This window comes from Arachis stenosperma, chromosome 7 (assembly GCF_014773155.1).
Source record: "Arachis stenosperma cultivar V10309 chromosome 7, arast.V10309.gnm1.PFL2, whole genome shotgun sequence".
NCBI lineage: Eukaryota > Viridiplantae > Streptophyta > Magnoliopsida > Fabales > Fabaceae > Arachis > Arachis stenosperma.
The window spans coordinates 31,187,182-31,203,255 of NC_080383.1; the positions used below are offsets into that span (position 1 = coordinate 31,187,182).

At 32.9% G+C, this 16,074-nt stretch overlaps 2 protein-coding genes across 2 annotated transcripts; both read left to right on the forward strand.

Moving 5' to 3' along the window:
- Positions 1 to 2,026: 2,026 nt before the first annotated feature.
- Positions 2,027 to 6,098, forward strand: LOC130939664 (uncharacterized). Its single transcript, XM_057867753.1, has 3 exons — positions 2,027 to 3,152; positions 3,987 to 4,906; positions 5,736 to 6,098. The coding sequence occupies exons 1-3, from the start codon at positions 2,027 to 2,029 to the stop codon at positions 6,096 to 6,098; spliced, it is 2,409 nt and encodes an 802-aa protein (XP_057723736.1).
- Positions 6,099 to 8,092: 1,994 nt separating this feature from the next.
- LOC130941833 (uncharacterized) lies at positions 8,093 to 15,655 on the forward strand. The gene is made up of 9 exons (XM_057870438.1): positions 8,093 to 8,318; positions 8,624 to 8,828; positions 9,291 to 9,381; positions 10,090 to 10,235; positions 11,278 to 11,521; positions 12,306 to 12,410; positions 12,575 to 12,757; positions 14,408 to 14,609; positions 15,143 to 15,655. The coding sequence occupies exons 1-9, from the start codon at positions 8,150 to 8,152 to the stop codon at positions 15,640 to 15,642; spliced, it is 1,845 nt and encodes a 614-aa protein (XP_057726421.1). The 5' UTR covers positions 8,093 to 8,149; the 3' UTR covers positions 15,643 to 15,655.
- The last annotated feature ends 419 nt before the right edge of the window (positions 15,656 to 16,074 follow it).

Below are 16,074 nucleotides of genomic sequence, written 5' to 3' on the forward strand. Positions count from 1 at the left end.
ATTTGGTTGTTTGGTTGCTAATATAACTTGGATGTCGAGCATTATTAATTAAAAAATATTTATAAAAAATGATACAAAATTTAAATTCTCAATGTATTTATTATGCATTTATTAAAGTAAAGTATTTAAAACTTTCTATTATTAACAATCTTAACTAAGGACATAGGTTAGCCAAATCCATAAATAAATAATAAAAAGCACTAATTTGGTTTCAAATAAATAAACTTATTTTTAGTTTGTCTTAAAAGGAAATAACTTCACTTCACTTGTGTATTAGTGAATGTGTTATTTATTTCAAATGCTTGTATTTTACAATTTAATTATAATATATAGATAGTGTAAAATATTTTATATAATTGTCTAATTATGTTTATTTTTTAAATAATTATTCATACTGTAACTAATTATTATTATTAATGTGATGTTACATATTTAAATACATATATAAAATTATTCTATATTAATGTTACATTAAAATTAAATTTTTATATTTTATGATAAATTTTTAAATTCTCAATGCATTTGTTGTGTTTATTAAAGTAAAGTATTTAAAATTTTCTATTACTAGCAACCTTAACTTATATCTTTAGAGTATAAGTTAGCTAAACTCATAAATAAATAATAAAAACACTAATTTGGTTTCAGATAAATAAACTTATTTTTAGTTTGTCTTAAAAGGAAATAACTTCACTTCACTTGTGTATTAGTGTATGTGTTATTTATTTCAAACGCTTATATTTTACAATTTAATTTTAATATATGGATGGTATAAAATATTTTATATAGTTATCTAATTATATTTATTTTTAGATAATTATTTATACAATTAATATAAAAGTTAATTATTATTATTAATGTTATGTAATTAAACATGTATACAATTATTTTATATTAATAATATATTAAAATTAAATTTTCATATTTTATGATAAAAAAAGTTGAAAACAAAGTAAAAGGTGAATGTGCATTTAAAATATTCCGAATTTCAAGAAAAACAAAGGTTTATATATTTAGCTTTTTTATATTATTAATGAAATTTAATAATTTATAAATAGACAAATAACACTATATTTTTATGAGTTTACCTAACGTATTTTCTAAGGACGTATGTTAAGTTTATTACTTAAATTATTTATACAAAACATATAAAATTCAATTTTTAATGTATGTATTATACATTTATTTTAAATTAAAAATATTATTAAACTTTGCTACTAATAATTCAACAAAAATGAATTGTTTATAGTCACAGCCACAAAACCAAATAGACTTGAGTGTAACACTGTAATGAGTTGAAGACAACAACTGATCAATCAATCATCCAATTTGGACTTGTGAAAGAGATTTTTTATATTTTTTAATTTGTTAAAATGCATTTTTTCCATAGTTTCCGGTTATTAAAATAGAAGTGAAGCAGATAGTAATGAAAACTTCTATATTAAAGGGACCTATAAAGTTCTCAACCAAACAATATAGTTTCCTAAAAAAGAACAACTAAATTTTGTTTCAATGGCTAACCATTTCTTAGGGGATAGGCCAAACAATTTTTCATTGTTAACCATCATTTATGAGTTGAAGACCTATTTTGTCTGTTTTTCCTTCTTTGGTTTTCTTCAGTTTCTGAATGATTTCAATATACCAGGACTGAGAAACCACATCATGCTGCAATTTTTCTTCTCCCATCATTAATCCCCTACTTTGTTCTTAGCTAAAACTCCTCAATTACATTTGCATGTACCACTTTTAATTAATACCCTCCTAACCTATCTCAATCAATCAATCATTAGTCAATGTTTTTACATCTCTCTTTCTTTAGAGAAGATTAATTTCTCTTTTAATGTTTTTTCAACTGGGATTTGTAACGAACATGCAAATTCCATATGGTGATTATAGTCACTTATTTGAATTTGGTAACGGATAGAATATGTCTACTCCACCCCATTTAAGATTTTGATTATTGCATTGCATTGTGACCAAATATATAGTTTATTCTTTGAACATAACATTTCAGATCACTAAAACAAAGATGGGTTTGAATTTAAGTAGCGCTCAAAGTTATCTTTGTAGAGTGATTCAACTTTCATCAAAGTATAGCTGGATCTTCATAAAAAGGCACCCATTAGTTTCTAGTGCCTTGATTTTCCTCTTCGTGTTGTACTTGTTCCTTTCTTATGTTTACCACTTCTTGCTTTACATGTTCCCATTCCTTTTGTGCACTGCAATCTTTGTTAAAATCTTTTGGAGCTCTGAGCAAAACCTTATTATAGATGTAAAAAAGGACAGCAAGAAAAAGAAAGTGGAGAGTGATGAAATTGCTGAAAAAAGGCATCCAAATACACCAATCTATGGAAGGCATGGAACCCTTGTTAAGTGTCCATCACAAAATGCAACAAGCAGAAGAAGGAACTTCACTGGGAGGAAGTTGGATGTGTACGGCGATCTAGAACACAAGGCGAAAGATTTGACCGAAGTGTTCCAAAATGAATTCACTAACATAATGTTTGGAAAATCAAGATCTTATAGGGTAGATGATGATCATTCGGATTTCTATGACTCTGTGGTGAAACATGAGACTCCTAAGTGTAAAAACGTGTTCTCTTCCGAACTACCACCACTGCCTGCCACCCCGAATCCACGCAATGTTAATCTCCACAATGATACCAAGAAAGAAGAGACTGATGAAAAGAATCCCAAGGATGAAGAAGTTAAAGAAGATATCGAGAAATCTGGTGAGATGACAGAGGATGAGCAGAAAGTTCCAATGGATATAGGTATCGCCGTGACGGAGAGAACCAAGAGGCTAGAGAACCTGATGGTAAGGAGAAGAGCAAGGGAGCAACTGAAGTTGCACATTGAGAAAGTTTTGGTTGATATGAAATCATCAGCTGCCAGAGGACAAAACATTGCACCATTGCTTGTGGCAAAAGTAAACAACTCTATGGATTCTTCAAAGGATGATTTTGATGGCATAGAGATGCCAGGTTCTGCACCAGCTATGAGAAGTCCTTTTGATATTCCCTATGATCCTTATGAAGAGAAACCCAATCTAACTGGGGATAACTTTGCCCAAGAATTCCCTTCTAGTCCACCACCCAACAAGGATACGGCATTCAGCAGGCATGAAAGCTTCTTTTATGGATCCTCATATCAAAGTAATAGAAGGCATCTTTTAGGTAACAATCTGATCTTTTCAAAATTCAAAATGCTTAATTTTAGTCTTTAATGATATGTTATCATTTACTACACTAAAAACTGAAGGCCAAAACTAAAAATTTATCTAAGTTTTTTTCATATTTATTTCATTTAACTTTCTATTCAAATAATAACATATATTAGACAACAAATAATAATAATAATAATAACAAGAACATATTTGTTTTGAGATTATCGTTGCATATATATGTATATATATACACCAAAATCAACTACTAAATAAACAACAAAATATAAATATAAATATTAAAAATAAATTAAATAACACATGTATTTAAACACAAAAAAAATACTAAAGAATTATTAGAATTTATTATTTTTTATTATCAATGTGTCATCAATTCAATTTTTTTTCTTTAGTCTAATAATCTAATAACATATTTTATTTTTATATTTTTAAATATTAATAGTTAATTCATCGACAAAATAATGAATTTTAATGGCTTCTAATATTTTTCTTTACACAAATATACTATGATTGATGTTGGAATACAAATAAATTTTGATACAATTAAAATTTCTTTAAGGAATTTTTTTTGTGATTTCAATGTATCATGTTTTCTGCAAATCTTAAATTTTAGGGTCAATTTTGTTAATCTACTCTTTGGGGTTGGAATTCTAATTATAAAATTAGGCTAGGTCCACTAGTATTAAACTATTAATAGAAAAAAAAAGGTTCTATTTTAGGCTAAAGAACTTTAATATGAAAAAAGAGGTGAATTTTTACCTTTTTAATATGACAGTTGAATGTATACATATTATTACTGTTGCAGGTAGAGGAAACCATGACTGGTTTAGCCAATTATCCAGATACGGCACTGAAGCAGCTGAATCAGTAACTCCTAATCCACTAAGCGACTACGACGAAACCACACATGACGAAGCAGACGAGAGATGCGAATTCGAAGATAACGACGACATCGAAAGAAAAGAAGAGGACGTTGAAGCAGCAGAAGAGATCAACAATGCTGCTCCAACAATCAAGCATAACGTAACTCAATCACAGATAGAAGAAATCGCAGAAGACAACGACTCTGTCTACAAATCCGTTCCAGCTACCCTAGCCGCCGCCGCTAACGCTAACGCTAACAACGATAAAAATAATCAAGAAAACGCGACCTTAGACAACAGTACGTTAAGAAGCCACACACCTTCGCTTTCTCTGGCTTCAGATCTGCAAGTTGAAGTTTCCGAAGTCGGTTCGCCAACCCTAACCGTCGATGAGAGCCATGACACCGTTACTACCACAGATGGAGAGTCTGTGTTGTACGACGGAGACGTCGACAGAGACGTTACGTCCGGTAGCGAAGACATGTGGGGAGCGTCGCTGCACGCGCGAGAGAGGCGAAGAGTTAGCGAGCAAGACATATCGGAATTGAGTCACTGGAGGGAGATTTCTTCGCCGGGTTCTTTGAACGTAGACGAGGCAGAGAACGCGGCTGATGTGAGTTCAATGTCTTCGAAATCAGACTTGCCGGAAGATACACCTAGTGCAACTCATGCTGGAAGCAGAGATCACAATATCTTTGGAATTGGTATGATGGATTTTAGAGGAGAAATTTCCAGTAGATCACATCCTTCCCCTTCTTCTTCTTCTTCTTCCAAAGTGCCGCCGCGACGGAAGCGATTTATACCTAGCCGTAGCGCCGAGCGTACACCTGATCGTCGACCACAATATTCAAATAAAGAAGAGGTAAGACTTGTTTTGATAGTTAGCTTCGTGATTAGACACATACGTATTATATATGGAATTTAATTGTTATATATTGTTATCACAAAAATAGAATTTTAGATATCCAACAATATTAAAAAAAATAATTACCAAATCAATCATCCAAGATTTTAAACGCTAATATTTTAGTCTCCAAAAAAAATTATATATATTAATTTCTAACTGGATTTTTCGATTATTTTGTAGCGATGCTTATTAACGAAAACTGCTAAATTGGCACGTTAACTTACACATGTGACTATTAGGTGAAAACTTAACAACCCCATATATGAATTAATGTAAAACTCTGCGTCACGAAGTAGATTGAAACTGTTATGTCTCATGAAAAAAAACATTGTAATTTGATCTTTATATTAATTTTTTTTGGAGGTAAAAATATCCGCTTTTAAATTTTTAGAAACTGATATAGATAATTACTTTAAAAAAAAATACTATGTGTATAAGTATTTGCTCATAAATACATAACTCACTAAATTACTGTCATAAATAATCTTTTAATCATATAAATTTAATTAGATGACAAAGTAAGTAAAAATTAAACTTATTCATTTGCAGGGAAAGGAGAACTCTAAATTCATGAACAAACTATGCCTTTTGCACTTAGCATTTGGCACTCTACCATTTCGTTTTAGTTAACTTACGTAGATAGAAGGTGTATTGTTGAGATAATAATTTTTTTGGGTTAAAAATGTTTTGGTCATGGTGAAATTCATATAACACCAACAACATATCTAAAACCTGTTTTTTACTTTGTTTTTCTTTACATTTACACAACTTTGTTTTGTAACAGGAATGGATTAATGTGACAGAGAATTTGATAAACAGGGTAGTAAACAACTCGGCAACTACTGAACATGAAAACATTCAGATCATGAAAGGTAATGAAGATAGTGGTGGTGCATCAGTTGTAAGACAAGAAGTAGTTTATGAAGTTCCAACCAACTCAAGTTCATCAACTTCACCAAGGTCTATATTATTCCATAAGGCCATGGTAGACCAAGCTTCTTCATCAGCTCATAATCAGGAAATGCAATTAGACGTTCAACAATCTAACGTTGAGGATACGGTACCAGAAACCTTATACGGTGAAAGCAAACTTGACAACAAGCCTCAAAATAATCAGCCTTTAGACCTTAGTCATTCTCAGGTGTGAATTGTTCTAGCAAGTATTTTGCTTATTGCTTCTTTTATCTATATTTTTAGTAGCAAGTTAAACATTGAACATACAAGGGTTAGTTATAACTGTTAGTCAGAGTGATGAAACTCTTATTACTCAAGCCTTTTGGGCTATTATCAAATGTTCTGGTCTAGTTTGACTCTAATCTTATTTGGGTCTATCACTGACAAACCGTTATTCACTCACATAAATCTCAATTAGTGTATCTTAAAGGTGAACTTTTAAAGAATTCATATAATTTAACTATGGTTGTAACCTAGTTTGCCAACGACTAAGCCATAACTTGTGCATTATTTGTGATATTGACTAGGAGCATAGCCATTCCCCTGATACTTTCATTGAAGAATCAAAGAAAGACGAGAGCAATGAAGGCAAACTGATACCTTTAATTAGACAAGATGATAGCGCAGAACCCTCTATACCAGCTGAGGTGATGGCTTCAAAAGACATGAATGAGAAATCAAGAGATTTATTTGATGATAAGGTAACATTTGAGACTTTAAAAATTGACATGTTTTAGTATATTAGTCCGTCAAAACGCTATTACCTGTTGGTGTTGGCAATGTAGATCCCACTATTTGTTGATAATTTTTGGTCATGTTACATGACCAATAGTTGTGTTGTGTAGTCTGCATATAGCTAACATAAGGAAAAACAAAGAAATCAACTAATTAAAAATAGAGTTGCTAGCTACATAATATTGTCGGTCACTTTTTTTTCTCTCTTTTTTTTAATCTCTTACTATTATACATCTTTCTTGTAAAATTCAATAGGAGACCATGAACTCACAAATGCAAGAATCATCCTCACTAGTACACACAGAGAGTGAAGATAAACCCCAAGAATCAATAACACAAGAGGCTACCGAGGAACCATTAATAAATTTTGAAGCAAGTGGCACAAATTATACTAAAGATGTTGAAGGAGAACATGCAGATTTGAATATGAATGAAGTCATATGTTTATCGGAATCAAAAGGTGAAAGTGATAACAAGAATGAATTAGATAAGTCACATCATGCCTCAGAAGAAGTGAATCTTTTGCAAAAGGAGCCAAATCAAAAGGTTGAAGATCATATGAAGCAAGACAAGTTGGACACACAAAAAATCTCTGAAGAATCTTCACTACCAAAGGTCACTGATGTAATCATCGATGCGGAAGAGAAGTTATTAGAATCTGATAATAGCAATAATGAAACCAAGCTTTTGTCTAAATCAACAAATGAAATTGATGAGGTGAGTAACAACGAAAATGAAAAAGCATGAAGAGTTACTTCAGCTTGAGGATCTTAGTGCACCAAAGCCAAATAAACCAAATGATAGCTCAAAGTTCCAAAGAGTCAGTAGTTTTGGTTGAACATGGTATTAGTGGAGCCAATTTTGATTGAACCAAAGACGAAAAATGAGGGCCTTGAAGAGTATTCGCTAAGGAGAAAAAAGAACTCTACATCAAGTTTTTTACATCTAATTATCAAATTAAATAATAACATGTGAACCTTTTCTTGACATGAGTAGAGACTTAAGCTGATAATTGAATGAATAATTCAAAAAGAACTTGATATACCTTTGTGAAGTGGTTCACTTGGACAAGTGTTTGAGGCTTGCTACTTTTTGGTGTTGGCACACAAGGAAGCGGAGTTCCATTACTTAGTTTTTTCCATCATCAAGTGTCAGATTAATCATGAGTCTGAAGTAGACAAAAGGAGATGGCATGAAGCAATCAAATATAGTATTTAATTTCACGCAATGAATGTGTTGTACATGGTTCCCATTTCCCAAGTTCAGAACATTATTCTCAGTCACAATGTACATAATGTTATCGTACTTAACAATGTAAATATATAAAAGGAAATTGTATTTTTGTTATCCAATACTTCAAAAAATGTATAAAAATAAAACTCCCATTATACAACTTCAACCATTAGGTAAGAGAGATCTGACAATTGATTTCGTTGACTACTTGTCCTTGACTCCCTTGTTTCTTCTCTTTGGTTCCATTGCTCATTGACACAGTGAAGTAGCTTTGCAATGAGTGACATGGATGAATATGATAGGTTGTACAAGAATCCCAACGAACCCATTGAAGCTCGTCTCAAAGACCTTCTTTCTCGTATGACTTTGAAGGACAAGATTGCTCAGATGACCCAAATAGAGCGCAGGGTTGCTAGCTCCTCTGCTCTCAAGGACTTAAACATTGGTATCTATCTATTTATCTATAGCTTGGCCCCTTTCTAATTGAGTTCGAATTTTAGAAAGTTCGTTAATGCTTCAACAACTTTACATCCAGTAACTGGTGTTTTTCGCAGCTAAGCAAACTCTTGAGTTCCACGGATTTAGGTAAACTTTTGAGTTTGATTGGGGGTTTAGGAGACTTGGGTGACAGATTTATATACAATGTCTTGAACTTGTTTGAACCATGGACGTTTCTACTTGTCAGTTTCTACATTCTGTGATCATTACTTTATTTACATGGTACATTTACTTATTTCTGTTTTTCTGAAGGAAGTGTATTCAGTGCTCCAAACAATGGACCTTTTGAGAAGGCACTGTCATCAGATTGGTCTGATATGGTGGACGGCTATCAGAAGTTGGCGCTTGAATCACGGTTGGGGATACCAATCATTTATGGGATTGATGCTGTTCATGGTAACAATAGTGTCTACGGTGCTACTATATTTCCTCACAATGTTGGTCTTGGAGCTACCAGGTTGGTGTTCAATCTTCTCTCTTCACTTTGTTGTGTGTTTTGGGAGTATGCTCTCCCTTCATGTTCTTCCAGCCTGAATTTTCTAATAAACTTCTTGATATGTTAGCTAGAAACCTTTGTGATTGGAACCTTAACTTCAAATGGAGTCATTCCACATAAGTAGCTATTGAGATTAGAGTTATTAAAAGGTAGCTGAAAAAACCAAGGAAAATATGATTGAGATATAATATTATTGATAAGCTCAATTGTCAGAGCAGTAAGAGGTCGTGTGTACTTCAAAAGATGCCTAGAAGGCCAAATACTTTCATGTTCTTGTATTCAATTTAATTCTTAAGAGCATGAATTCCAGCTCTTGATTTGGTAAGAGATTGCTTCTAGGTCATCTAGATTATGCTTTGTTTTGACATACAAGTCTTGTTGTTATCTTAAACAAACTTTGGTTTTTCATTCATGGTGTGGTAGAGATACAGATCTTGTTCAAAGAATTGGAGCTGCAACTTCACTTGAACTCAGAGCTAGTGGAATTCACTACACTTTTGCTCCTTGTGTGGCAGTAAGGCATCATAATCAACCAATCATTATTTGTTTCTGAATTAGTTATGCTCATTAAAAAAAAATCTTCTGACTTCCACTCTATACAAGAGTCATTTTAGCAATTCGTGCAATGTCAACAGTGGTTAGGCATGGGTTTGTACTTTTGCGGCATCTATTCTTGGTAGCATGGAAGAGGTGATAGATGGCAACCCTATATTGACGTTTACAAGTAAAGAGCAAAATCATACTTAATGTAGTGTTACAATCCAGATTTTGGCCTAGATAAGCAGTGGTTATTTGGTCCTTACTCCTTATTTGAAAATATTATTTGGCATTTTACCTTGAAGCAATTAATATTGTGTATGTTCTGTACTTAGTACTATTGCTGTGTACAGTTACTCTGTACTGTACAACAAAGTCTCTTACAAATAATATTAGAGTTGTATAGTAATACTCACACATTCACGGAAAAAAAAAGGGTTATGAAAGAGAGTAAAAATGTTTCGCTTCTTCTGAACTGAATTTAGAGATGAGAATTGATTCTGGTTAATAAAAACCAAACATCTTCTCAAATTGATGAAATTTTGGAAAACTTAAGACTTAAACATCCATGACAATAAGAGGCATAGGTTGTGCTTCTTTTTCTTTTATTTGTGGCACTTAACATTCAAATAGACTAGTACTGAAAATGCAGATATTCAACTCACATAAATAGTTGAATGGACAGGTTTGTAAAGATCCAAGATGGGGAAGATGCTATGAGAGTTACAGTGAAAACACTGAAATTGCTGGAAAGATGACTTCTTTTGTTTTAGGTTTGCAGGGCCATCCTCCGGAAGGATACCCAACAGGCTACCCGTATGTGGCTGGAAGGTAGATGAAAGCCATTGATGCTACTTACATTGGTGGAGAGACAGAGGTGGAAAGATGGAGACTGAGAGACAGAGACGGAAAGACTGGAATTGAAATAAATCTTAATATTCTCTTTAGTGTAAAGTGGGAGACAGAAATTGAAACAAGAATGAAATTTTAATTTAATTTGTATAAAGGGTAAAATTAGAATTAATTAATTGAAATGAAGGTATTTTAGGTATAAAATATTATTGAAGTTTCAGTCTTCATCTCTAAAAATTTTAGTCCCCTATGTCCCCATTTTTTGGAAGTACTCAAATACTAAAATTTTGGGGACAAAGATAGAAATTTTAATACCAGTCTCTAAACCAACAAACATGATATTGAGTCTCAGTCTCTAGTCTCTATCTCATTACCTCAAACCAAATGCTAGCTAAGAGACTTAATCTACAAATCTCTTACCTTTGTCATCTTTTTTCTTCATAGTCTTCTCTTGACTGTTTTTTTTGAATTGATTGTAAATGAAAATGCATCTGGTTGAAATTCCTTTAGCAATCTATATACCAGCATAAATCTTTAAAAGCCATCACAATCTCAAGTTGTGAAATTACTCTTTTCGGAATTTGAAACAAACACATCCTAAAAAGACGGAAATCTCTATGGCTTTTGAGTTTCCTGAAGTTATTGTGAAAGGGAGTAACTCAACTCTCATTGTGCAGGAAAGATTTATTTTTCCTTCTATCCCAAGTACTGCTGTAAAATGTGACATGTTTGTTTAAAAAATTTGTTACATTTTTCCTAGTTTACATGTCATTTATTTTACACATATGTGCAATTTAAGTACTTGCATGCTCTTGGAGTATTTTTAGTGCATGATCCAAAAGCATCCATAACCACTCATTCTATATCTTTTATATAACTTCTAAACATTATAAACAAAAACAAGAAGCTGTAAATGTTCTTTGAGCACAATGAGTTAACTTTCATTTTTTTTTAAAATGAGCTATGAGTTACATATCTTTCTTTATCAAGGCCATATTCATTCACCTGAGTTGCATTACAGGAACAATGTTATTGCTTGTGCCAAGCATTTTGTTGGAGATGGAGGAACAGAGAAAGGTGTAAATGAGGGGAATACTGTGTTATCATATGAAGACTTGGAGAGAATACACTTGGTCCCTTACGTGTACTGTATACAGCATCGAGTTTCGACCATTATGGTGTCATATTCTAGCTGGAATGGAAACAAACTCCATGGTCACCATTTTCTTCTAACTGAAATTTTGAAAGGAAAACTAGGCTTCAAGGTGGGATGTTTTCTGCAAATTTTATCTTGAGTAAAGTGAAAATTAGATTCTCGAGGATTTTGACTTAGAACTAAGTAGTCTTTGAAGAAAATAAAAGTACCATGGATATTAAATAGTGGACACTTATGTCCTTCCGCTAATGGATAGTGCAAAACGAAACAGAATCGCCCATGTATTTCGGTATCTACAGACTACAGTGGTGTGTGTCCTATTGTTGTACATGAGCATGGAAACAATGTAGTTTTGGACAGTAAAACATTCATTATCTTTTGAGTTTCTATATAACCTTTATCAGCTGTCCTCTATTTATAACGAATCCTACTAAATTAGGTGAAGTTTTGCTCTAAAAGTTGTTATCTTACATAACAATCTTTCAAAAATAGACACATTGCAGTAGTTGACGGTATATATAAGCACCATCGTTAAGTTTTACGTGATGAATTGATAGAAGGATATAACGTGTCCACCATTTGCTATCTTGGGGGTCCAAATTGGTACTTTTTTTTTTTTTCAAGGATTAATTGGTCCGAAGTTAAAATCTTCAGAGACCTAATTGTCACTTTACTTTATTATCTTTTAATCAATTGCTGCCATAAGCAAACCACTTTTACAAACCATGTCATTGTTACATTTTGGTACATCATTCAATCAATATATCTAGATACAATATCCAGTAATTCACCAAAAAGTTACAGTGACTGGTAAAAGGGAACACAGGGAGTGTTTTCTTTTATTTGTGAAATTCATATAAAGCATAATGGATAGACCAAATACTTTGGTATAGGGATTTGTGATTTCTGATTGGGAGGGAATTGATGAACTCTGCCAACCATACGGATCAGATTATCGTCACTGCATCTCCACTGCCATCAATGCAGGAATTGACATGGTATACTTCAATTCCCTATGTATTTTAGCAATGATGCTTAGCTTTATTTGCTTTTCTAAATAGTATCATAAGGGCATTAATATATTTTAGCAAGGTGCCTTGAGAATTGATAAGCAAAACCTGTTTTATCTTATATTTAAATATACATTCTCAAAAATATGCAGGTGATGGTCCCTTTTAGATATGAACTTTTCTTGGAAGAGTTGGCCTTTCTAGTGCAATCAGGGAAAATACCAATAGCCAGAATTGATGATGCTGTTGAGAGGATTTTGAGAGTGAAGTTTGCTGCTAAACTTTTTGAGTTTCCTTTGACTGACAAATCTTTGCTTGATATAGTTGGTTGCAAGGTAAGCAAAATTAGCTCCCACTAAATTTCTCTTTCAAGTGCTAAGGCTTTTTACTAATCATTTTTGGATATTTTATGATACTTCCGTGTCTGATCAAGCTGAGTGAGTTTTGTCATAATCTAAAGAAGTTTTCCGTTATTGTCTTGAAATAAAGGATACAAAGACATTAGTGTTACGAAATAGAGAGTAGCCCAAGCGTTAGTGGAATAACAAAAACCAACACAAAAAGGATTAACATGGTTTGACTTAACACCTATGCCAACGAACAAAGACAACAAACAAATATTTCACTATGAAATATAAAAGAGATACAAAATAGGCGATGATTTTACTTAAAAGAAAGGTATAGGTAGACAATGAAAATACTAAACAATGTGAACAATGGATATATTGGATGTTTAATTTACTAGGTGTGCGGATGGTTATCCTAATATTAAGATTTAGGTGAGTAATTTGAGGATGTAGTGTGTTTTTATTTTATTGGGCCAATTTTAGAACTCATTGTTCACAAAAGTCATTATCTACCTAGCAAAGTCCTTACTTAAATCAAATGTCTAATGAGATATCAAAATGATGACCAAACACTACCAACGCAAGTTGGCACAATTAGATGAGGGTCTGTGTTCCTTAACCATTTTTTCCAGGTTCGATACTCACTGGAGGATGGGAATGGAGCTTGCTTGGGAGGGTTGTCCACTTTGTGCCTCTGCAGTACCCGAGGGATTAGTCATTGGATTTCCGGCCTATGGATATTTGGTGCAAACCAAAAAAAATAAAAAAGATGACCAAACACTCAAACCCAAGTTCCCAAATCCCTTATACATTATAGTATTTATCTCAACAGGGCACACTATCCTCACAAAATAAAAGAAACTCAAAACAACACTCTCACCAAGTATACCAAAAGGACATGTGTTGAAGCAAGAAGCAAAATTACTTCTGCTGCTGGATATACAACACGGTTTTGTTTGGTGCACAATGAGCTTCGGCTAAATGCAACAAGCCACAAAAGTTGATAAAAAACTAGGCCACCGACAATTTAACTTTTAGCAACCTAAATTGATTTTAAATATTTCAGAATAGTTAGGACAAAAACATGTTTGGGGAACGAACAAACATTTAATCTAAGCTGGAGTTTTTCTTTTAATAAAATAAAGCTTTATAATTATTATTTTTTCATGGACAAGTTCGTCCAAAAATTTAGCATTCTTAAGGGAAGGACCATGTTAAATTTATATTATAACATTATGGACATTTTGACAACAAGAAAACGTAGGGGATGATTTTGATTTTCAACAAAAACCTCAAGAACCAAAGCAGTACTTACTTAACCTACAAAACAATGTGCCTGCAGAGGCAGTATTCTCCAAGAAATTAAGTCAATAATCATGAGGAAAAAGGAAGAGAATGAGAGAGCATCAATAAATATCTGTAAGAGACACAACTAAAACTGCTTCAACTTAAACTATCTTTGAAGGAAAAATATCCTAAATAATAAGATTTTTTGTATGGTTATGGTTCCATTTCGAATCAAAATTACTATATGTTCTTGCCAAAATGTTCACAATTTTATACTGTCATTTGAATGTTATGTACAATTTTTTTTCTTTAATTGATAGACTTCCAATTACCATCAAACTGTTTCTGCAGCCACATAGAAATCTAGCTCGAGAAGCTGTTCAAAAGTCCTTGGTCCTGTTGAAAAATGGAAAGGATCCTGGTAAACCTTTTCTTCCCTTGAGCAAGGATGCTAAAAGAATTCTTGTTTCTGGAACTCATGCTGATGATATCGGATATCAATGTGGAGGGTGGACCGGTTCTAAATATGGATCTAGTGGCCAGATCGCAATTGGTAAGCCATTGTTATATTTCTGATTCTGTATATATAATTCTCTAAGCTGCTTTAGAAGAGATCATTGCTATTATTGATGTGTTTACAAAGTGAGTTCTGGAAAGAAAGGATTGGAAAGTTTTTGGATCTGTCCACTCCCCAATACCAAGATTTAATCATAAATGTAGGATTAATATCTGCACTAAGAAATATATTTTTTTTCTTTGATTTGTTAATATTTTCCATGGTACTGAGTTGTGACATTTATACAGATATGCTTGGTTTTTGAATTTTCTTTAGAGTGGAAGTTGTGAAATTTGTAGAACGGAAGTATGTAATGTGAAAAACTTCCTTAGTTTAATAACTATTACATTTGAACTGAGGACTCAGCTTTTTGATCTGTGTCATAAATATTCAAAGAGTTTTATTGGCTATTGATCAGCTAACACAATGCTAGTCTTTTATCTGGTTTTCCAATTATTCACAATATCGGTAGAGTTTGATCATTGATGCTTCTATAGCTTAAAATCTTTGAGTAATTCGTACCATTTCAGGCACAACTATCTTAGATGCTATTAAGGAAGCAGTGGGAGTAAAAACAGAAGTCATTTATGAGCAATATCCATCAATAGAGACCATCAACCGCCACGAGTTTCCTTTCGCCATTGTTGTCGTGGGTGAGGCTCCCTACGCTGAGGGCAGAGGTGACAATTCAGAGCTCACAATCCCTTTTAATGGATCTAGAATCATAAACCTGGTTGCTGATAAAGTCCCAACACTAGTGATTCTGATATCTGGAAGACCATTGGTCATAGAGTCATGCTTGTTGGAAAAGATAGATGCTCTTGTTGCTGCTTGGTCGCCAGGTACTGAGGGACAGGGAATCACAGATGTCATCTTTGGTGATCATGAATTCAAGGGTCAACTACCAATGACATGGTTCAGAAGAGTTGAACAGCTTGATCAACTAGTTGATCATGGAGTTAAGTCCTATGATCCCTTGTTCCCTCTTGGTTATGGACTAGCATATAATAAGGAGAATTTATATGATTAAGGTTCTGGTTCGATTCCGTCTTCAGACACAAATACTGACACGGAAAAATATAGACAGAGACATAAAAATTGTCTTTGTATTTTATTTGATAAAAATAAATATACAAAAAGAAAGTAAAGTTGTGAAACTGGAAGAGACAAATTTGAAACTATAAACTGGAACGAGAATAAGATGGGTAAATAGTGATAAAAAATTTATGTTTTTCTATCTATTGTTGTGTCATTGTCATCCATAAAAGAAACTTGTAGATTTCTTTTTTTAAGATCGAATCTTTGTCTGTCTCTTATTTCGTCCTTCTTTTCAAACATCTTATCATTTCTGTATTTTCTCTTGGAACAAAATCCAAACTAAAGGTAAGTGCGAGGACTCATCATGAGGAGTCTTTTAGCAATATTAGACCTGGGAAATTTATATACTAGTTCCTGAACACAC

What these genes read in the sequence shown, in the direction of transcription:
- LOC130939664 (XM_057867753.1), top strand. Translation starts at nt 2,027, where the DNA reads ATGGGTTTGAATTTAAGTAGCGCTCAAAGTTATCTTTGTAGAGTGATT. An exon ending in TTATGGATCCTCATATCAAA is followed by an intron (nt 3,153 to 3,986) that starts GTAATAGAAGGC and finishes TTACTGTTGCAG; the next exon opens with GTAGAGGAAACCATGACTGG. An exon ending in AATATTCAAATAAAGAAGAG is followed by an intron (nt 4,907 to 5,735) that starts GTAAGACTTGTT and finishes GTTTTGTAACAG; the next exon opens with GAATGGATTAATGTGACAGA.
- LOC130941833 (XM_057870438.1), top strand. Translation starts at nt 8,150, where the DNA reads ATGAGTGACATGGATGAATATGATAGGTTGTACAAGAATCCCAACGAA. An exon ending in TTGATATAGTTGGTTGCAAG is followed by an intron (nt 12,758 to 14,407) that starts GTAAGCAAAATT and finishes CTGTTTCTGCAG; the next exon opens with CCACATAGAAATCTAGCTCG. An exon ending in TAGTGGCCAGATCGCAATTG is followed by an intron (nt 14,610 to 15,142) that starts GTAAGCCATTGT and finishes GTACCATTTCAG; the next exon opens with GCACAACTATCTTAGATGCT.